This window comes from Salvelinus namaycush, chromosome 29, assembly GCF_016432855.1.
Source record: "Salvelinus namaycush isolate Seneca chromosome 29, SaNama_1.0, whole genome shotgun sequence".
In the NCBI taxonomy this organism is placed as follows: domain Eukaryota; kingdom Metazoa; phylum Chordata; class Actinopteri; order Salmoniformes; family Salmonidae; genus Salvelinus; species Salvelinus namaycush.
In genome coordinates this window covers 27,489,266-27,513,318 of record NC_052335.1, presented here as the reverse complement: position 1 = coordinate 27,513,318, position 24,053 = coordinate 27,489,266, and the positions used below count along the sequence as shown (strand labels likewise).

At 43.1% G+C, this 24,053-nt stretch overlaps 2 protein-coding genes across 3 annotated transcripts in view; both read right to left on the bottom strand.

Annotated features, from left to right (window-relative positions):
* Positions 1–1,149: 1,149 nt before the first annotated feature.
* Positions 1,150–10,643, bottom strand: ipcef1 (interaction protein for cytohesin exchange factors 1). Its single transcript, XM_038968855.1, has 9 exons — positions 10,392–10,643; positions 9,886–10,079; positions 6,622–6,695; positions 6,068–6,139; positions 5,089–5,165; positions 4,135–4,229; positions 3,744–3,954; positions 2,390–2,559; positions 1,150–2,078 (listed from the first exon to the last, which is right to left on the bottom strand). The coding sequence occupies exons 2-9, from the start codon at positions 10,042–10,044 to the stop codon at positions 1,872–1,874; spliced, it is 1,065 nt and encodes a 354-aa protein (XP_038824783.1). The 5' UTR covers positions 10,045–10,079; positions 10,392–10,643; the 3' UTR covers positions 1,150–1,871.
* A 3,801-nt stretch (positions 10,644–14,444) lies between these two features.
* LOC120024308 (connector enhancer of kinase suppressor of ras 3-like) overlaps positions 14,445–24,053 on the bottom strand; it is a 73,150-nt gene continuing 63,541 nt past the window's right edge. For both annotated transcript variants that reach the window (XM_038968523.1, XM_038968524.1), the window contains 3 exons: positions 18,008–18,207; positions 17,737–17,823; positions 14,445–17,125 (listed from right to left, as the gene is read on the bottom strand). In XM_038968523.1, the coding sequence (XP_038824451.1) occupies positions 16,800–17,125; positions 17,737–17,823; positions 18,008–18,207 (613 nt within the window). In that variant the 3' untranslated portion in view covers positions 14,445–16,799. The remainder of the gene's footprint in view (positions 17,126–17,736; positions 17,824–18,007; positions 18,208–24,053) is intronic.

The window sequence follows — 24,053 nt, the reverse complement described above, 5'->3', positions numbered from 1 at the left end:
CCTCTGGCCCCAACAATAGCTTGCTTTGTGTCTACACAAAGAGAGTCTGTTTTATTTTCTGACCAGTTTGTTGTAAAACACCTGCACTCTGAAATTCTATCTAATCGTTTATTTGACATTTTGCCTCTTGACGTCTCATACTCCGTCTCTACATTTAGATAACTTGTCATCAGGTGTTCGGAATGCGACTGCTTATTTAACAGCTCTAGCTCATACACACTGACATTCCCAAGACCACACACATGTAACCACTCCAATTTAGAGTACATAGTCAGTTTGAAAAGAGCCTTTTCATTAAACATCATAATAACACAGTGCAGTGTATACTAGGTAGTCCTCCTATACCCTCTACTGCAGTCTTCTCTCTCCTTCAGTATGACCCCAGTTAAATATATACTGTGTTAGCCCTCAGGGGGCTCATATAGGATAGCATCCATGGAAAACATAGGTGTTTTCCTGGGAAACACATTTAAAGTTCTGTTAACCTTAGTTATGCTGCAAGGCGAGTTCCCCTACCAACCCTGAGGCCTACAGCAAGGCAATGCTGTCTGCAATGGTACCCTATTTAGGGCCCTATAGGGCTCTGGGCAAAAGTAGTGCACTTTGTTGGGAATAATGCACCATCTGAGAAAGAAGCAGTCAAAGACAGGCTCTCCATCCATCAGGCATAACAGGGCCTTCTAGTGGAGAGACAGTGAATAACCCTCCCATTCCTCATTCAATTGAGTTGGTGTCAGCAGTGAGGTTGACAGGAGGGCAGCCAGCCAAGAATCCTTCTTTGTGCTTTACACAAAAGGTCCTGCAACAGATGGCCAAGATATCATCTGCATCTTCCAGGCTACTTTCCATCAACTTCATTCACATAACTTTTTGACGAGTATTTCTGCAATCATATGCAGTTTCTTTACAATACTTTGACCTTTTCATTGCTACTGCAGATGTCGTGCTTTAATACTAATTTCAGCGTGTGAATGCTGCTGTACAGAAATACCAGCAGGTTCAATGCGTGCCATCATTAGCCTATTTGGAGCCATGTGGCCTACTGATAATAAGTCAATACGACATTAGGCTTTGACTTAGCAAAAAGCTCTGACTTTATTTGTTTATAAAATGTAAACTTGTACATGTAAACAGTACAAGTTTGTTCCACAAAACCATACACAATGTACAAAATATTTACAAAGTTTGAATGATAAAATATATAAAAATATTAAAAACAAATAAAAAATATAATTTAGTCAATGCTGATTTACTTATGATAGGAAAAGTTATTTAGACAAACTCTACTTAGGCCAGACTCAGTGATGTGAAACTAATTGAACAAGGTGTGTACCTAGAACAACCTTCCTTAATATCAGTGTTACAAACAATGGTGACTAAAAAATGGTATAACACCCAACCCCTACCCAGTGATAGGATACATGACCCTGTGATTTAGCAAACACATTTCTAAAGGAATGCAAAATGTCCCATTATAATTACGTTTCCCTTTAAAAGAGAGAGCATCTTATTCCCAAAATCCATAAGTGGCACTATACTGCACATGTCATAAAATAAAATGTGTTTAAAAGACTGTAAGAAACATGGATAACCATTCATACAAGAAAGCATAGGAATATCCACGGCACATTTTCAGGAATATTCTCGATAAAATAAGGAATACAATGCTGTTGTTTTTTTGTTTACGGGCATGCCTGGGCTCCTACTCATAAAGTATCTCAGAGTAGTGCTGATCAAAAATCAGTTTCGCCTTAAGGGGGGGGGGGGGGGGGTTGATCTTAGATCAACACTCCTAAACTGAGCCGCTTTATAAATACGGGCCGTGAAGAATCGTATCCGATGCCTCTATGCCTATCATTGTTCTGTGTTGGTCACACACTGGTTTCAGCGATGCAGTGGGTCCGTGGAGCTTCGAGGGGGAACGACTGCTCTCTGCTGCCACCTGGTGGGCCCTTTTTGCGATGAGTGATCTCCTGCAGTAGCGCCACGTTCCCAACCCTCCATTGACGATACCTCTGTGCAGTAAGAATGGGATCTGCCAGCACGTGTTCTATAGCCAACAGGTCGGCTTCTTTTGCCTATTAAATATATAAATCAGACTAAGGTGTTGAAAAGACATGTACAGCTGTTCACATTTCAACAGGAATTAATGTAGGTGCATCTAAGGGTATTGTAGCCAAGGAAAATCAGCAAACTAAAAACTTCCATGTTCATGGGTTTGATTGACAAACTATGAGAGATCAGGGTTGTGGGGAGCTACTACCTGAAACTAGTCCAGCAGAAATGCTAATTTACACTTTGTTTGAAAAATAAATTATGGCGTGCCCTGCTGAACATGACCCTGTTCTAATGAGCAGAAAGCTCATCGACCCAGAATGAAGTGACTCACCTTTAAAGTGCTGTTGAGGGTCCTAACCAGATGCAGCTTCTCATTGACTCTGTCATTTTTGCAGCGTTGAATGAATGACGCTCTGAAGTCCCTCTTCAGTTCTCCAGTTGGAGATAGTCTGGCATGCTTCAGATGGATGTACAGTGCCTCCATTTCATCAGATGTGCCCTCTAAAAATCATCATAATAATAAATCAAGATTTGGCATACAAATATGCCATCATTTACATGTTATCATTCAAAATAATTTCATAAGAACAAACAGGCAGTATAGAGGTGTGGGTGTTAACTAGGCTACTCTGCCATCTTTTGTGTCAATCCAGGATAATGAGATGATGTGGTGTCAATCCAGGATAATGAGATGATGTGGTGTCAATCCAGGATAATGAGATGATGTGATGTCAATCCAGGATAATGAGATGATGTGATGTCAATCCAGGATAATGAGATGATGTGGTGTCAATCCAGGATAATGAGATGATGTGATGTCAATCCAGGATAATGAGATGATGTGATGTCAATCCAGGATAATGAGATGATGTGATGTCAATCCAGGATAATGAGATGATGTGGTGTCAATCCAGGATAATGAGATGATGTGGTGTCAATCCAGGATAATGAGATGATGTGATGTCAATCCAGGATAATGAGATGATGTGGTGTCAATCCAGGATAATGAGATGATGTGATGTCAATCCAGGATAATGAGATGATGTGGTGTCAATCCAGGATAATGAGATGATGTGGTGTCAATCCAGGATAATGAGATGATGTGGTGTCAATCCAGGATAATGAGATGATGTGGTGTCAATCCAGGATAATGAGATGATGTGATGTCAATCCAGGATAATGAGATGATGTGATGTCAATCCAGGATAATGAGATGATGTGGTGTCAATCCAGGATAATGAGATGATGTGGTGTCAATCCAGGATAATGAGATGATGTGATGTCAATCCAGGATCATGAGATGATGTGATGTCAATCCAGGATAATGAGATGATGTGATGTCAATCCAGGATAATGAGATGATGTGATGTCAATCCAGGATAATGAGATGATGTGATGTCAATCCAGGATAATGAGATGATGTGATGTCAATCCAGGATAATGAGATGATGTGGTGTCAATCCAGGATAATGAGATGATGTGGTGTCAATCCAGGATAATGAGATGATGTGATGTCAATCCAGGATAATGAGATGATGTGATGTCAATCCAGGATAATGAGATGATGTGATGTCAATCCAGGATAATGAGATGATGCGGTGTCAATCCAGGATAATGAGATGATGTGATGTCAATCCAGGATAATGAGATGATGTGGTGTCGATTCAAATAAGCTAACAGTTTACCCTCCTTTCCTCCCTGGGCCTCAGCCCCTGGTCCATCCTCCTCTTCCAGTCTGAAGGGGTGGAGGGGAGCGCCCTGTCCCACTGCCCTCTCTGGAGAAGGGACATCCAGCCAGGACTCCATGCTCTCTGAAGTCACAATGCTGTCAGGGGCAGACATGGGGTCAGTGGAGTGACAGGGGGACGAGGTGGAGCAAGATGGGGGGACATCTCCCTGGGCAGAGAGAGAACAGAGAACAACATTCACACTGGGTTAACATGAGGCGTATTGTCTTATCTACAGCAACAGACACAGAGTCTGAGTCGACACTGAGTCTAAACACTAGCACAAAGTAGCATCAATGCTGAACAATCTTCATACATACAAAGCAGTATAATGGGACAGAGCACTCACATTAACAGAGTCTATGGTCAGCTGCTCAGAGTCGAAAACGTCAGATGTCTCCAGTGACTCAACCTCCTCTTGGTCACTCTCCTCACTGTAGCACTCTAGACAAACGCACGCACGCCAATGGATTGATGCAAATAATCATGATATCCGTCTGACAGGTAGACATGGGCTACTTTGTAGCTAGTTGACATTTAATAGAGCTTTTTGGGAAAGCCTTTCCATCTACCAGAAGACAGTTAGGTCTATCATTACCATCACGATATTGTTCCTGTTCATTAATTGTTTGACACCTGGACGTTTTACTTCATATTATGTTGTCTTCCCTTGCTTCAAAGTACCCTATAACCAAAATCCGACCACAGAAACGTGGAGGCAATCATTTTTTCTAAAGACTTACTCATATGCATTCTCCTGTTCTATTGGTTCTTTCAACTTTATTTTATTGTCTATCAGCCAAAGGCATTATCCTAGTCACAGTAGCAACTCATGAAAGTTGTTGCATCTTTATATCCCGCCCTTTCCTAAATTTCTAACGGATATTTCGATTTCTGTCCATTAAACCGCTCGCTTTGTGCGATGCGCATTTTAGAAGGGCGTTTTCCCGCAATTGCATTTCGGGAACTTTCACGCGTAAGGCCTAGCGCCGTGTGTACATTGCTGCGCCTAAAATGTGAAGGAATAGTTTATCAACATTTTAAGCGAAACATTCTGATCTGTTCCATCATCCCTATTAATTGACATGGTTTATACTTCCAGTACACTACTTTGATACGCATCAGTGGAGATTAAGAAATGTGTTCACGCAATGCCCACTGAAAAATAAGTGGGTATACCCTCCACTACACCAATGGTGTTCCCCTCTATCGTTCGCCTGGCTTATTGCTGGCTCTCCCCATCAAGAAAACAAACAAAACAATTGAATAAAAAAATATCCATGTAATGTCTTGAGTCCATTACCCCCAGTGTTCCTCTCGACGACTCGTGACGACTCGTTCAGTGTAGCAGCCGCTGCTGCTGACAGTTTAGACAGCCACCTGTAACATTGAGAAGCCATGACTTAAAAACACTAATAGCTGACCAGTACGGCCAATGCTTTATGTACTTATGAGGCAAATGTCCTCTTTGCACATGCTTCCTCAAATAGCTTGTAGCTTCCTGAAATAGTTTCAGGATGGGTAACTGTAATGGCATTTTAATATGGCCCCATGAAACCAAATGAAGCTGAGATAATATACAATAAGATTCAATTTTCACACCATTTAAACAGTACACAAAAAGTCGTTCACATAAATAGGCTATATTTTCATAGCGTCAGCCCACATCCTCTTCCAGTAAGTGTTCCTTTGACATCAGCGTTGCACAAACACAGATAGAACAACGAGCCAAATATTTCACTGGATGTATAAATATGAAGCATCTGCTTGGCGTTTCCACTCACTACCAAATATGGTAGTGAGAGGAAGCCCACTGGTGGGCAGTGGGAGAAGATAAAATGAGATAGATTTTGGCCTACATTCTGCAAATGTTGTCATCATTAAACATTTGATCTCAATACAGTTTTATGTCCCAAAATTAACATATGTTATGAACAGAGTGGACTAAGTTTTGTAGACTTTAGCCTTTGCCAAAGTTTCTTTTAAATCACATTGTTTAGAAGGAGTGCAAAGTCGAATTGAGTTATTGCACACCGCATTTCACAGAGTAGGCGTTCCCTAACGGAAATACGCAGATGTATGCCAGAACCGGCCAATAGGATCTCGCTAGCTCGTGCTTGGCTCTGCAAACCTCCTTGCTTGTTCTGCCCACTATGACTCATCTATTCCCATTGGAAACGACAGGCTGTGGTCTATCTTGGTTTAGTTATAAAAAATATTTGGCACAAGTAGGCTACAACCTCCTGGCCTGCCTCCATTGCCCTCCTCTTTTACATACTCACTTGTTCATCTCTCTCAGACTCTCGGCGGCAAAGTAGAGTGTCACAACCTGTGGATGGCTGGCCTTCATAGCACTGAATGAGATCAGGCAAAACAACATAGCCGTCAGATCAACAAATACTACATTGAGTGTTTTGAGCGTAAACATATGAAAAATGCTCTACAAATACAATTATTATCATTACTACGACAGGATAGGACACTAAAGGAGAGAGTGGAACACTGCTCTGTGTGGAAGGAAGCAAAAGTGAAACCACAAAATGGGGTCAACAGCAGACCAGCAGTTATTGTATGCATGCGTTCATACCATAAAGAACAAAAGAAACATGGTTTAGGGTTGATGATTTACACAGACGAAAGAATGCTACATGTGATAATACAGACCACAGCTTGAAATATACCGTCAATGGACAGCAAGGAAGAGTTACCGTACAAAGACTACATTTGAGCTCGACTTGCAAAAGCCCAGCAATTTCCTGTGACCGTGGGGTGTGTAGCCCACACTACTCAGGTTTCCAACAGGCCAAATGGAAACTTTAAATTAGAAAAACCTTACTGCTTTTTCTTGCACTCTGTTGCTTGGTCGACAGTGAAGTTTGTAAGGTCGATGTATCCTTCTGCTTTCTCAGCCTACACACCAAGAGGTGACAGAGAGAGAAACAACAATAACATGCATAATTGATTACGCTCATATGACAAGATGATAGTTAATAAATATGGTTGGTTAGAGGAACATTGTCCGGGAGAGTAGTACACATTACTGTTTTAATATTTACAGTTGAAGTCAGAAGTTTACATACGCTTAGGTTGGAGTCATTAAAACTCGTTTTTCAACCACTCCACAAGTTTCTTGTTAACAAACTATAGTTTTGGCAAGTCGGTTAGGACATCTACTTTGTGCATGTTTACAGACAGATGATTTCACTTATAATTCACTGTATCACAATTCCAGTGGGTCAGAAGTTTACATACACTAAATTGACTGTGCCTTTAAACAGATTGTAAAATTCCCCAAAATGATGTCATGGCTTTAGAAGCTTCTAATAGGCTAATTGACATAATTTGAGTCAATTGGAGGTGTACCTGTGGATGTAGTTCAAGGCCTACCTTCAAACTCAGTGCGTCTTTGCTTGACATCATGGGAAAATCAAAAGAAATCAGCCAAGACCTCAGAAAAAAAATTGTAGACCTCCACAATTCTGGTTCATCCTTGGGAGCAATTTCCAAACACCTGAAGGTACCACGTTCATCTGTACAAACAATAGTACGCAAGTATAAATACCATGGGACCAAGCAGCCGTCATACCGCTCAGGAAGGAGACGTGTTCTGTCTCCTAGAGATGAAAAGTGCAAAGAGCGAAAAGTGCAAATCAATCCCAGAACAACAGCAAAGGACCTTGTGAAGATGCTGGAAGAAATGGGTACAAAAGTATCTATATCCACAGTAAAACGAGTCCTATATCAACATAACCTGAAAGGCCACTCAGCAAGGAAGAAGCCACTGCTCCAAAACTGCCATAAAAAAGCCAGACTACGGTTTGCAACTGCACATTGGGACAAAGATCGTACTTTTTGGAGAAATGTCCTCTGGTCTGATGAAACAAAAATAGAACTGTTTGGCCATAATAACCATCGTTATGTTTGGAGGAAAAAGGGGGAGGCTTGCAAGCCGGAGAACACCATCCCAACAATGAAGCAAGGGGGTGGCAGCATCATGTTGTGGGGGTGCTTTGCTGCAGGAGGGACTGGTGCACTTCACAAAATAGATGGAATCATGAGGTAGGAAAATGATGTGGATATATTGAAGCAACATCTCAAGACATCAGTCAGGAAGTTAAAGCTTGGTCGCAAATGGCCTTCCAAATGGACAACGACCCCAAGCATACTTCCAAAGTTGTGGCAAAATGGCTTAAGGACAACAAAGTCAAGGTATTGGAGTGGCCATCACAAAGCCCTGACCTCAATCCTATAGAAAATGTGTGGGCAGAACTGAAAAAGCGTGTGCGAGCAAGGAGGCCTACAAACCTGACTCAGTTACGCCAGCTCTGTCAGTAGGAATGGGCCAAAATTCACCGAACTTATTGTGGGAAGCTTGTGGAAGGCTAACCGAAATGTTTGACTCAGGTTAAACAATTTAAAGGCAATGCTACCAAATACTAATTGTGTATGTAAACTTCTGACCCACTGGGAATGTGATGAAAGAAATAAAAGCTGAAATAAATAATTCTCTCTACTATTATTCTGACATTTCACATTAAAATGAAATGGTGATCCTAACTGACCTAAGACAGGGAATCTTTACTAGGATTAATTGTCAGAAATTATGAGAAACTGAGTTTAAATGAATTTGGCTAAGGTGTATGTAAACTTCCGACTTCAACTGTACCAACATGTACGCTACGGTTACAATACGCAGGCCTCCTTATGGTCCCTAGTATTTCTAAGCAAACAGCTGGAGGCAGGGCTTTCTCCTATTGAGCTCCATTTGTTTTGGAATGGTCTGTCTATCTGTGAGAGACGCAGACTCGGTCTTGAACTTTAAATCTTTATTGAAGACTCATCTCTTCAGTAGGTCATATGATTGACTATCTCTCTCTCTACCACACCTGTTTTCTCGAACTCTGAATACTCGGCTATGAAAAGCCAACTGACATCTACTGCTGAGGTGCTGACCTGTTGCACTCTATGTTGCACCCTCGACAACCACTGTGATTATTATTATTTGACCCTGCTGGTCATCTATGAACGCTTGAACATCTTGGCCATGTACTGTTATAATCTCCACCCGGCACAGCCAGAAGAGGACTGGCCACCCATCAGAGCCTGGTTCCTCTCTAGGTTTTTTCCTAGGTTCCTGCCTTTATAGGGAGTTTTTCCTAGCCACCGTGCTTCTACATCTGCATTACTTGCTGTTTGGGGTTTTAGGCTGGGTTTCTGTATAGCACTTTGTGACATCGGCTGATGTAAAAAGGGCTTTATAAATACATTTGATTGAATATGAGCATACTTTTTTGTATACCATAAACCAGAGATGGGCAACTTTGATGGGGCTGGGACAAAAAATGGAACTCATCATAAGGGGCCTCCGTACCATGCGAGCAAAGCAGCCCCCCTCGTTACAGCAAAGTTTTAGAGTTCATTTCCTGCAATTCCTCACATGTTGCCATTGGGTGTAGAGAAAATGTTGCTGTTTTAAAGCAAATTTGCTGCAATTGTACATATTTTGCCATACGGTGGAGGCAAAAGTTTGCTGTTTTTAATATGATAAATGATTATCAATGGGCCCCACCCCGGTCGGTAATTAGACCATGCTTACTACAAGTTTAGATAGCTGGACGCTAGACTTATTTAACAATCTAAAAATATTTAGCTGACCTGGGGTAATTGAGTGACTGCTGACGCACAACTAAATGTCTAAATAGCACCTTGTGTATTCTATTATTCTAACTGAACAGTAAATTCTTTTTTATTTATTTTTAAATTGGTCCGCAGGCCTACAAAATTGGAACCGCCGCCAGTTCCCCAGCCCTGCCCTTAACTAAAGCATTTTGAGATTTAGCTAATGAAATGTTAACAGACTCAGTCCCAACACAACATAACAATAACACATATTAGAACACAACAACCCAACAACAGATTAGCAAAACGACATGTTGTGTTAGATTAGATTAGCACAACTCCGGGACAGTTGTGCTAATCTAATCTAACACAACACAACACAGATCGACAGATTAGATTAGCACAACTCAACAACCTAAAAACAACAAAGATTAGATTAGCACAACGGGATAACACAACATAACACAACACTAGGACTCACCGTCTGACCAGTGTACCAGTACATGGAGATCTTTTTCAGAACAAACCAGTACTTCTTCCATTTTGTTCCCAGGAAGCCCTTGCCCTCCTTCTTCTTGTAGAGCCAGCCCTGGCAGTCCACCTGACCCAGCTCCTTCAAAGACACCTTGCGACGGCTCATCACAGAATCACCTATGGTAGGCCTACCTATGGGGCCTACAGACAGACAGTCAGGCACTGCAACATTAGCTACAGTACAGGCAGACAGACAGGGCGACTACGTCCTTAGAGTATATTACTCTTTGTTATTTGTAACCTTGTGAGCAGGTCATCTAGACCTTTGGTTGAGGCAGTGAGGCAGGCAAGTATTGTTTTCTTCAACACTCTACCATAAAGTAGCCCTTTGTATTCCACATTTGGCAAATTAGGAAAAGCCCATGTTAAATAATGGAATCTGTACATTGTAATGTAATCTAATAGGCTGAGAGGTGTTGATCCTACCCTTTCTAGAACATCTAGCTATCTTACCTCCAACCACTGTCCTGAAGGTACTGTACGGCACCAGGAGAGTTTGATCCAGAGAGAAGAGATATCCTATTACAGCAGCATGTCACCAGCATGCTGGAGCCATCAGTCACAACAGCACATACAGACTCGCAGAATGACAAGAGGATGCACATGAAGAGCATACACTTCCTTAACATTGCCCAACCAAGTATAGCCTACATGTAGGGCTTTGTACAGTCCAACAGTTACATACACCCCTCCTGCTGCAGTCACCACTAACCACTAAGCTCACAGATAAAACAGCATCCTGTTTCACATGGCAACAGCATGTCTGTCTTGCTCTCCAAAATGTAGTGACATGGGTTTACAAAATGATATACATGTTAAGCATTTATCAACCCAAATATGTTTTCGTGGTTTGATCAAACTACATGCAAGAGATCAAATGAAGACATTAGCCCACTAGTAGGCACAAATGGAAGTGAGAGGAGCTGACTGCAAATGTTATTTGGGGTTATTACTGCATGAGGGCACGTTTCATCTTCAAATTCATCGCGGCAGGTTGGACAAACACTACTCCTATATTTTAGACACCGCCCTGTGTACCATCTACTTGTATTCGGCTACAGATTGAAAATACCTTTACCCATATAAGAAAATCACAATCATGAACCTTCATTTTGCAGTCTAGATTTCACAGGTAGCATGTCATTTAATATGAAGGCAGTGTGTTAGATATCATTTAGAAAGTGTTTGACGAGGATAACAATTCCACGCATAAAAAAAGGTTCAATCAAACATGGATACTTTAACGTCGGTACTTCTGAGTAATGATTGGCTGAATGAATTAGATCAGACGAGAAACAACTTCTCCACAACGCCTCCTCAACCTGTAACAAACTTTTGAATAAGTGCATTATCCAACCCATCAGACGAAGAAGGCTACTCTACAGATGCTTTGAAAGCATTGTTCTTCGTGAAGAGACAGCAATTGCATGAAAATACACAATTTCAGCTTCAAGAAGCGTTCTCTGCTGCTGCCCTTGCTACTGATGATGCACGATTTCCGGTCATTATTCTTAATCTTCTATTTGGTTCAACATTCTCAGTTTCCACTAGTGACCACAGCCACAAAGTTCAAATTGGCTTTAGCAAAAAAAAAATTGAAAACAAAAATATGCTTTTTGGTCTTAATTTAAGGTTAGGGTTATGCATAAGATTAGCAGTGTGGTTGGTTTAAGGTTAAGGTTTAAAATACATTTTTAAAACGAAAAATTGTACAAATGGGCGGAGTTTATGACTTTGTGGCTGTGGTAACTAGTGACGACCGTTTCCTCCGTGATATGCTTGATGTATGCTGTTCTGTCATCCGCCACTGAAAGTCGCCGTAGTTCTTAAAGTCTGCATACTTTAGGCTACTAGGGCATGATAATCAAATTAATGCAGACTGAAAACAACTTGATAGTTCCATCAGAACACCTAGGCCAGGGGTACTCAAGTACTATTTGAGAAAGTCCGGTCGCACAAATTTTCTAGGTGGCAAAAGTCCGGATGTATAATGTAATTTTTCAGTGTAGTAACAAACAGTGGCGGTTCTGGGGGGGGGGGGCAGTGCCCCTGTGACAACAATTTTGGACCCCCTTGTGGCCCCCCTAAATGTGGAGTATGAAATCATTTTTACATAACAAATTTTTGCTATCGTTCTTTTTTTACATCCATTATTAGACAGTGGCAACAATGATGATTATGAACATGGTATTTTGCCTGCTAATGCCTGCAATGCAGTGAAGAAAACAATATGACAACAATAACGTCTAATGTAACTGGCCCCTCTAACAGTACAACTGGCCCCAGCTTGGCCCCCCCAGTTGAAATGGTCTAGAACCGCCACTGGTAACAAACCGCCACTTCGCAACCCATTCCCCTCTTGTTGGTGGAGAGAATATGTTGCAGTTTTAAAGCTAATTTCCCACAATTCTACACATTTTGCATGGGGCAGATATATTTGTTGTTTTTGCTGTTTTTAAGCTAATTTCATACATTTTCTATGCATTCTTCCATGTCTTATGTGTGTTTATATGATACCAACAATAATAATAATAATAATAAAAACATTTTTTTTAATTATTCGTATTTTTGGGGGACCGCGGATACTGTCCGCGGCCCGCCAGTTGAGTATGGAGGACCTGGGCCTTAATCTTTAGGCATATGATCATATTACATCACATGCATTACTCTCATAAAATACTTTATCTGGGATTTGTTCTCCAATTCACAACTAAACCTCTTTCCAGACATGGGCTGCCTGTCTGACCTGCGTAGTGTGTACCAGTGAGTTAGTACGCCTAAATCCTAGATTCCAATCTGATTGTGAAATACCATGTAGGGCAGGCTATAGTCCTTTCTGTGATCAAACAGTAACAGAGCTTTAACCAACTGGGCACACACTGGTTGAATCAATGTTGTTTCCACGTAATTTCAATTAAATTACGTTGAACCAGCATGGAATAGACGTTGAATTGACATCTGTACCTAATGGGAAGCTATGTCAAACTCTGCCTCATGATCGGTCTGCATTAAAAAACTTTTTGAAGTTCTGCAATATGTTATAATTATGTTTTCAAATGGCAATCAGATCAGTAATTATAAGTAATTATTGTTGAGATAAGAAAGAACAAACAAGAAAGAAGTAACCAAAAGTGAAATTGCATCTTTTTATTATAGTTTAGAAAATGTTGAAACTATCACAGAGGTATTCATATTGCAAAGCACTTGAAAAGTATTGTGAGTTGCGACAACAACGAGACAGCCTATAGCGAGGAGGTCAGAGACCTGGCCGGGTGGTGCCAGAATAACAACCTCTCCCTCAACGTGATCAAGACAAAGGAAATGATTGTGGACAACAGGAAAAAGAGGACTGAGCACGCCCCCATTCTCATCGACGGGGCTGTAGTGGAGCAGGTTGAGAGCTTCAAGTTCCTTGGTGTCCACATCACCAACAAACTAACATGGTCCAAGCACACCATGACAGTCGTGAAGCGGGCACGTCAAGCGGAACCGGAGCGCCATGTCTAGATCCAAGAGGCTTCTAAACAGCTTCTACCCCCAAGCCATAAGACTCCTGAACATCTAGTCAAATGGCTACCCAGACTATTCGCATTGCCCCCCCACCCTTCCCTCTCCACACCACTGCAGCTCTCTGTTGTCATCTATGCATAGTCACTTTAATAACTCTACCTACATGTACATACTACCTCAACTAACCGGTGCCCCCGCACATTGACTCTGTACCAGCACCCCCCTGTATATATTGTTATTTCTTACTGCTGCTCTTTAATTACTTGTTACTTTTATCTCTTATTCTTATCCATATTTTTTTTTAACTGCACTGTCGGTTAGGGGCTTGTACGTAGGCGTTTCACTGTAAGGTCTACACCTGTTGTATTCAGCGCATGTGACTAATAACATTTGATTTGATTTTAGTTGCTAGACATTTCTGCGTAAAACTTTTTTCTATTCTATTATTGGAATGAAGACACTGATTTCCTCCTTTAAGACAAGCTTCACAGCTCTTGCATATGTTTAGTATGTATGGTTAGTGTTGCTAAGGCACTATCTGTGTCTCAGTGTCTTCCTGGTCATGACATCATGTTATAGTTTCACATTGAATCATACCTGTTTCATTGAAGACCAGTTAGTGAGATAAAGTAGTTACACTGTTTTGAAATGTTACCTGAACTTCACAAAAATACTCACTCACTCACTCACTCACTCACTCACTCACTCACTCACTCACTCACTCACTCACTCACTCACTCACTCACTCACTCACTCACTCACTCACTCACTCACTCACTCACTCACTCACTCACTCACTCACTCACTCACTCACTCACTCACTCACTCACTCACACACACACACACACACACACACACACACACACACACACACAAACACACTATTTGTAACAGCACCGGATCAAGGGTTTTCATACGGTAGCTTTAAGAAAGGCCAACTCTGGCAGTTATGTCCATCGCATAGTAACATGAAACACTATGAAGAGAAGCACATTATCTCAAATAAAATGAAAGGGTTTAATTATATCTATATATCAACTCATGGAATGAAATACAAAATAAATCGGTACAAAAATCAAATCAACTTCTTAAAATGATTTTAAACACATGTACAAGAAATCTGTACAGACACAAACTAAATAACTTAACAATTTACACGTATGACAGTTCACCTACAGAAGCAAGGCTAATGTTCCCTAAACCTGAATGACAGTCCTTCTCTTGATTAGGAAAATGAGCAGAAACAGAAACTTTCTTGTAATTTTCTCCAACTCCTCCACGAAACATTCTGAATCTGTCAGCATATTGAATCTAAACCAAGTCTGTCACGCCAAGGAGTTGAAATGTAGCGAGAGATCCAACCAAATGGTCTACCCCTGGGCTATGTGGAGTTGAAATGTAGTGAGATCCAACCAAATGGTCTACCCCTAGGCTATGTGGAGTTGAAATGTAGTGAGATCCAACCAAATGGTCTACCCCTAGGCTATGTGGCGTTGAAATGTAGTGAGAGATCCAACCAAATGGTCTACCCCTAGGCTATGTGGCGTTGAAATGTAGTGAGAGATCCAACCAAATGGTCTACCCCTAGGCTATGTGGCGTTGAAATGTAGTGAGAGATCCAACCAAATGGTCTACCCCTAGGCTATGTGGCGTTGAAATGTAGTGAGAGATCCAACCAAATGGTCTACCCCTAGGCTATGTGGCGTTGAAATGTAGTGAGAGATCCAACCAAATGGTCTACCCCTAGGCTATGTGGAGTTGAAATGTAGTGAGATCCAACCAAATGGTCTACCCCTAGGCTATGTGGAGTTGAAATGTAGTGAGATCCAACCAAATGGTCTACCCCTAGGCTATGTGGAGTTGAAATGTAGTGAGAGATCCAACCAAATGGTCTACCCCTAGGCTATGTGGAGTTGAAATGTAGTGAGATCCAACCAAATGGTCTACCCCTAGGCTATGTGGAGTTGAAATGTAGTGAGATCCAACCAAATGGTCTACCCCTAGGCTATGTGGAGTTGAAATGTAGTGAGAGATCCAACCAAATGGTCTACCCCTAGGCTATGTGGAGTTGAAATGTAGTGAGAGATCCAACCAAATGGTCTACCCCTAGGCTATGTGGCGTTGAAATGTAGTGAGAGATCCAACCAAATGGTCTACCCCCAGGCTATGTGGAGTTGAAATGTAGTGAGATCCAACCAAATGGTCTACCCCTAGGCTATGTGGAGTTGAAATGTAGTGAGATCCAACCAAATGGTCTACCCCTAGGCTATGTGGAGTTGAAATGTAGTGAGAGATCCAACCAAATGGTCTACCCCCAGGCTATGTGGAGTTGAAATGTAGTGAGAGATCCAACCAAATGGTCTACCCCTAGGCTATGTGGAGTTGAAATGTAGTGAGAGATCCAACCAAATGGTCTACCCCTAGGCTATGTGGAGTTGAAATGTAGTGAGATCCAACCAAATGGTCTACCCCTAGGCTATGTGGAGTTGAAATGTAGTGAGATCCAACCAAATGGTCTACCCCTAGGCTATGTGGCGTTGAAATGTAGTGAGAGATCCAACCAAATGGTCTACCCCTGGGCTATGTGGAGTTGAAATGTAGTGAGAGATCCAACCAAATGGTCTACCCCTAGGCTATGTGGCGTTGAAATGTAGTGAGAGATCCAACCAAATGGTCTACCCCCAGGCTATGTGGCGTTGAAATGTAGTGAGATCCAACCAAATGGTCTACCCCCAGGCTATGTGGAGTTGAAATGTAGTGAGAGATCCAACCAAATGGTCTACCCCTAGGCTATGTGGAGTTGAAATGTAGTGAGAGATCCAACCAAATGGTCTACCCCCAGGCTATGTGGAGTTGAAATGTAGTGAGAGATCCAACCAAATGGTCTACCCCTAGGCTATGTGGAGTTGAAATGTAGTGAGAGATCCAACCAAATGGTCTACCCCTAGGCTATGTGGAGTTGAAATGTAGTGAGAGATCCAACCAAATGGTCTACCCCTAGGCTATGTGGAGTTGAAATGTAGTGAGAGATCCAACCAAATGGTCTACCCCCAGGCTATGTGGAGTTGAAATGTAGTGAGAGATCCAACCAAATGGTCTACCCCTAGGCTATGTGGAGTTGAAATGTAGTGAGAGATCCAACCAAATGGTCTACCCCTAGGCTATGTGGCGTTGAAATGAAGCAAAGCTTCCAAAGGCTGTTTTAGTGTTCCAAGTTCCAACAGAACGTTCCAGGAATGGTACGTGTTAGTCAGAATACTGAGTGGAGAAACCATACCACTGTTCGATTATAGCAAGGTAAAGGCAGTGGGGGCGACACACGTTCCACTGTCCACAAGGTTGAGGCACTCGTCAATGACTCAACAGCCTGAGGCGGGCTAGCCAGCCCCCCAGGATCGAAGAGGGTTCAGACGGAGGGGGTTTGGGAGTAGCAGCAGCACTAGGGGTCAGAGTCGTAGCCGGGGCCTTTTTCCACAATGCCTCCTGGTAGGGGATGGTGGCACTGTTGTGCAGGTCAGCATTGATGAAGCACTGGGAGCCCCGGATGTGGTCGACGCCACGGACCAGCTGGCCAGATCGCCCCTCCAGGGGTCTGTAGGGTAGGGGGAAGAACGAGGCCTCCTCAGAGATGGTGGTGATGCGCTCGTTACTCAGGTATCTGTGCAGGATGTCCTCTCCTGCAAGAGTATAATAGAATAGGACTTTATTGTCCATCCAAGAACATCATCACCATGCAAGAACCATATATAAGACAGGAATCTCAGCATGGGGCTGGCATATACTGTAGATGCATAACTAGACCTAGAAACTAGAGTTTCTCCTGACTGTGATCTGACCAGTAAAACCTGTGGGCCTACTTACACGTGTACATGTATATATACTCATCGAACACACATGATATACTCACAGACATACACAAACGAACACACTTGTCTCACAACATCCGCCGAACCATCGCTGTTTAAGAATAAGTGAGTCTAAGAAGTAGTTGCGGCCAAAGTCAACACTGGTTATGCTGGGGCTTACCCCAAAGTTAATGAACAACGACTTAAGAATTCAAGGCATGCAATCCGAGTCTGCCTCAGTTTGTTCTGCAGTGTAAATGAGCTTGTGAAATGGTCATTCTGATAACAGTGGATTAGCCTCAGTTAGGTTCCATCCCAAATGGCACCCTATTCCTTATATAGTGCACTACTTTTGACCGGGGCCCCAATCAAAAGTAGTGCACTATATAGGGTGCCATTTGGGATGCAATTGGCACCCAGTGCTATAGATGTAGCAGGCGTACCTTTTCTCCCTTGGGGCCAGGGTCTGGAAGACGAATCGGACATGCCCAAACACGAGTCTACAGGCATGGACAGGGGCCGTGGTTTACCTGTAAAGAGTTCAAATATCAATCTTTTCAATGGTAAAGAATCAATAAAAGTCAGTGAAATGGAAGCAGAATGCTACTGTGATTAATCTGGGTAGAAGTGTGTTTGTGTGTGTGCGCACTGACCTTGTGTGTGTGTGTGTGTGTTTGTTTGTGCGTGTGTGTGTGTGTATGTTAGCGTACTGACCCCGTGTGGATGTCCGTTGTCTCAGGCGGGCTACTGGGGCTGGTTGGGCTGGTTGGAGGTTGGGTTCAGGAGGGGGGCAGACTCTGATTTTGTTGTCATAGTCTGCGATGGTGAAGCGCCGTCTGCCCTCATCCAGGAAAGAGTTTGGCGACTGTGAACCCTTCGGTCTCAGTTTGACACTGGCTTTAGGCTTCTCATCTCTGTGATGAGAGGAAAAGAAGAAACAACACCAATGTCAGCTAACAGAGAAGTATCCAGCTAACAGAGCAGTATCCAGCTAACAGAGCAGTATCCAGCTAACAGAGCAGTATCCAGCTAACAGAGAAGTATCCAGCTAACAGAGCAGTATCCAGCTAACAGAGCAGTATCCAGCTAACAGAGCAGTATCCAGCTAACAGAGCAGTATCCAGCTAACAGAGCAGTATCCAGCTAACAGAGAAGTATCCAGCTAACAGAGCACTATCCAGCTAACAGAAAAGTATCCAGCTAACAGAGAAGTATCCAGCTAACAGAGCAGTATCCAGCTAAAAGAGCAGATTCCAGCTGACAGAGCAGTATCCAGCTAACAGAGCAGTATCCAGCTAACAGAGCAGTATCCAGCTAACAGAGCAGTATCCAGCTAACAGAGCAGTATCCAGCTAACAGAGCAGTATCCAGCTAACAGAGCACTATCCAGCTAACAGAGAAGTATCCAGCTAACAGAGCAGTATCCAGCTAACAGAGCAGTATCCAGCTAACAGAGCAGTATCCAGCTAACAGAGCAGTATACAGCTAACAGAGCAGTATCCAGCTAACAGAGCACTATCCAGCTAACAGAGCACTATCCAGCTAACAGAGCAGTATCCAGCTAACAGAGCACTATCCAGCTAACAGAGCAGTATCCAGCTAACAGAGCAGTATCCAGCTAACAGAGCAGTATCCAGCTAACAGAGAGGTATCCAGCTAACAGAGCGGTATCCAGCTAACAGAGCAGTATCCAGCTAACAGAGCAGTATCCAGCTAACAGAGCACTATCCAGCTAACAGAGAAGTATCCAGCTAACAGAGCACTATCCAGCTAACAGAGCACTATCCAGCTAACAGAGCATTATCCAGCTAACAGAGCAGTATCCAGCTAACAGAGCAGTATCCAGCTAACAGAGCAGTATCCAGCTAACAGAGAAGTATCCAGCTAACAGAGCAGTATCCAGCTAACAGAGCAGTATCCAGCTAACAGAGCAGTATCCAGCTAACAGAGAAGTATCCAGCTAACAGAGCAGTATCCAGCTAAAAGAGAAGTATCCAGCTTACAGAGCTGTATCCAGCTAACAGAGCAGTATCCAGCTAACAGAGCAGTATCCAGCTAACAGAGCACTATACAGCTAACAGAGAAGTATCCAGCTAACAGAGCAGTATCCAGCTAACAGAGCAGTATCCAGCTAACAGAGCAGTATCCAGCTAACAGAGAAGTATCCAGCTAACAGAGCACTATCCAGCTAACAGAGCAGTATCCAGCTAACAGAGCAGTATCCAGCTAACAGAGCACTATCCAGCTAACAGAGCACTATCCAGCTAACAGAGCAGTTTCCAGCTAACAGAGAAGTATCCAGCTAACAGAGCACTATCCAGTTAACAGAGCATTATCCAGCTAACAGAGCAGTATCCAGCTAACAGAGAAGTATCCAGCTAACAGAGCACTATCCAGCTAACAGAGAAGTATCCAGCCAACAGAGCAGTATCCAGCTAACAGAGCAGTATCCAGCTAACAGAGCAGTATCCAGCTAACAGAGAAGTATCCAGCTAACAGAGCGGTATCCAGCTAAAAGAGAAGTATCCAGCTTACAGAGCTGTATCCAGCTAACAGAGCAGTATCCAGCTAACAGAGCACTATCCAGCTAACAGAGCACTATCCAGCTAACACATCACTATCCAGCTAACAGAGCACTATCCAGCTAACAGAGAAGTATCCAGCTAACAGAGCACTATCCAGCTAACAGAGCAGTATCCAGCTAACAGAGCAGTATCCAGCTAACAGAGAAGTATCCAGCTAACAGAGCACTATCCAGCTAACAGAGCAGTATCCAGCTAACAGAGCACTATCCAGCTAACAGAGCACTATCCAGCTAACAGAGAAGTATCCAGCTAAAAGAGCACTATCAAGCTAACAGAGCACTATCCAGCTAACAGAGCACTATCCAGCTAACAGAGCAGTATCCAGCTAACAGAAGTATGCAGCTAACAGAGCACTATCCAGCTAACAGAGCACTATCCAGCTAACAGAGCACTATCCAGCTAACAGAGAAGTATCCAGCTAACAGATTACTATCCAGCTAAACAGAGCACCATCCAGCTGACAGAGCACTATCCAGCTAACAGAGCACTATCCAGCTAACAGAGCAGTATCCAGCTAACAGAGCACTATCCAGCTAACAGAGCACTATCCAGCTAACAGAGAAGTATCCAGCTAACAGAGCAGTATCCATCTAACAGAGCAGTATCCAGCTAACAGAGCAGTATCCAGCTAACAGAGCAGTATCCAGCTAACAGAGCAGTATTCAGCTAACAGAGCACTATCCAGCTAACAGAGAAGTATCCAGCTAACAGAGCAGTATCCAGCTAACAGAGCAGTATCCAGCTAACAGAGAAGTATTCAGCTAACAGAGAAGTATCCAGCTAACAGAGAAGGATTCAGCTAACAGAGCACTATCCAGCTAACAGAGAAGTATCCAGCTAACAGAGCAGTATCCAGCTAACAGAGAAGTATCCAGCTTAACAGAGCAGTATCCAGCTAACAGAGAAGTATCCAGCTAACAGAGCAGTATTCAGCTAACAGAGCAGTATCCAGCTAACAGAGAAGTATCCAGCTAACAGAGCAGTATTCAGCTAACAGAGCAGTATCCAGCTAACAGAGAAGTATTCAGCTAACAGAGCAGTATCCAGCTAACAGAGAAGTATCCAGCTAACAGAGCACTATCCAGCTAACAGAGCACTATCCAGCTAACAGAGCACTATCCAGCTAACAGAGAAGTATCCAGCTAACAGATTACTATCCAGCTAACAGAGCACCATCCAGCTGACAGAGCACTATCCAGCTAACAGAGCACTATCCAGCTAACAGAGCAGTATCCAGCTAACAGAGCACTATCCAGCTAACAGAGCACTATCCAGCTAACAGAGAAGTATCCAGCTAACAGAGCAGTATCCAGCTAACAGAGAAGTATCCAGCTAACAGAGCACTATCCAGCTAACAGAGAAGTATCCAGCCAACAGAGCAGTATCCAGCTAACAGAGCAGTATCCAGCTAACAGAGCAGTATCCAGCTAACAGAGAAGTATCCAGCTAACAGAGCGGTATCCAGCTAAAAGAGAAGTATCCAGCTTACAGAGCTGTATCCAGCTAACAGAGCAGTATCCAGCTAACAGAGCACTATCCAGCTAATAGAGCAGTATCCAGCTAACAGAGCACTATCCAGCTAACACATCACTATCCAGCTAACAGAGCACTATCCAGCTAACAGAGAAGTATCCAGCTAACAGAGCACTATCCAGCTAACAGAGCAGTATCCAGCTAACAGAGCACTATCCAGCTAACAGAGAAGTATCCAGCTAACAGAGCACTATCCAGCTAACAGAGCAGTATCCAGCTAACAGAGCACTATCCAGCTAACAGAGCACTATCCAGCTAACAGAGAAGTATCCAGCTAAAAGAGCACTATCAAGCTAACAGAGCACTATCCAGCTAACAGAGCACTATCCAGCTAACAGAGCAGTATCCAGCTAACAGAGCAGTATCCAGCTAACAGAAGTATCCAGCTAACAGAGCACTATCCAGCTAACAGAGCACTATCCAGCTAACAGAGCACTATCCAGCTAACAGAGAAGTATCCAGCTAACAGATTACTATCCAGCTAACAGAGCACTATCCAGCTAACAGAGTAGTATCCAGCTAACAGAGCAGTATCCAGCTAACAGAGCACTATCCAGCTAACAGAGCACTATCCAGCTAACAGAGCAGTATCCAGCTAACAGAGCACTATCCAGCTAACAGAGCACTATCCAGCTAACAGAGAAGTATCCAGCTAACAGATTACTATCCAGCTAACAGAGCACCATCCAGCTGACAGAGCACTATCCAGCTAACAGAGCACTATCCAGCTAACAGAGCAGTATCCAGCTAACAGAGCACTATCCAGCTAACAGAGCACTATCCAGCTAACAGAGAAGTATCCAGCTAACAGAGCAGTATCCATCTAACAGAGCAGTATCCAGCTAACAGAGCAGTATCCAGCTAACAGAGCAGTATCCAGCTAACAGAGCAGTATTCAGCTAACAGAGCACTATCCAGCTAACAGAGAAGTATCCAGCTAACAGAGCAGTATCCAGCTAACAGAGCAGTATCCAGCTAACAGAGAAGTATTCAGCTAACAGAGAAGTATCCAGCTAACAGAGAAGGATTCAGCTAACAGAGCACTATCCAGCTAACAGAGAAGTATCCAGCTAACAGAGCAGTATCCAGCTAACAGAGAAGTATCCAGCTAACAGAGCAGTATTCAGCTAACAGAGCAGTATCCAGCTAACAGAGAAGTATCCAGCTAACAGAGCAGTATTCAGCTAACAGAGCAGTATCCAGCTAACAGAGAAGTATTCAGCTAACAGAGCAGTATCCAGCTAACAGAGAAGTATCCAGCTAACAGAGAAGTATTCAGCTAACAGAGCAGTATCCAGCTAAAAGAGCAGTATCCAGCTAACAGAGCACTATTCAGCTAACAGAGCAGTATCCAGCTAACAGAGCAGTATCCAGCTAACAGAGCACTATCCAGCTAACAGAGCAGTATCCAGCTAACAGAGCACTATCCAGCTAACAGAGCAGTATCCAGCTAACAGAGCACTATCCAGCTAACACATCACTATCCAGCTAACAGAGCACTATCCAGCTAACAGAGAAGTATCCAGCTAACAGAGCACTATCCAGCTAACAGAGCAGTATCCAGCTAACACAGCACTATCCAGCTAACAGAGAAGTATCCAGCTAACAGAGCACTATCCAGCTAACAGAGCAGTATCCAGCTAACAGAGCACTATCCAGCTAACAGAGCACTATCCAGCTAACAGAGAAGTATCCAGCTAAAAGAGCACTATCAAGCTAACAGAGCACTATCCAGCTAACAGAGCACTATCCTGCTAACAGAGCACTATCCAGCTAACAGAGCAGTATCCAGCTAACAGAAGTATCCAGCTAACAGAGCACTATCCAGCTAACAGAGCACTATCCAGCTAACAGAGAAGTATCCAGCTAACAGATTACTATCCAGCTAACAGAGCACCATCCAGCTGACAGAGCACTATCCAGCTAACAGAGCAGTATCCAGCTAACAGAGCAGTATCCAGCTAACAGAGCACTATCCAGCTAACAGAGCACTATCCAGCTAAAAGAGCAGTATCCAGCTAACAGAGCACTATCCAGCTAACAGAGCAGTATCCAGCTAACAGAGCAGTATCCAGCTAACAGAGCAGTATCCAGCTAACAGAGAGGTATCCAGCTAACAGAGCGGTATCCAGCTAACAGAGCACTATCCAGCTAACAGAGCAGTTTCCAGCTAACAGAGAAGTATCCAGCTAACAGAGCACTATCCAGCTAACAGAGCATTATCCAGCTAACAGAGCAGTATCCAGCTAACAGAGCAGTATCCAGCTAACAGAGCAGTATCCAGCTAACAGAGAAGTATCCAGCTAACAGAGCGGTATCCAGCTAAAAGAGAAGTATCCAGCTTACAGAGCTGTATCCAGCTAACAGAGCAGTATCCAGCTAACAGAGCAGTATCCAGCTAACAGAGCACTATACAGCTAACAGAGAAGTATCCAGCTAACAGAGCAGTATCCAGCTAACAGAGCAGTATCCAGCTAACAGAGCAGTATCCAGCTAACAGAGAAGTATCCAGCTAACAGAGCACTATCCAGCTAACAGAGCAGTATCCAGCTAACAGAGCAGTATCCAGCTAACAGAGCACTATCCAGCTAACAGAGCACTATCCAGCTAACAGAGCAGTTTCCAGCTAACAGAGAAGTATC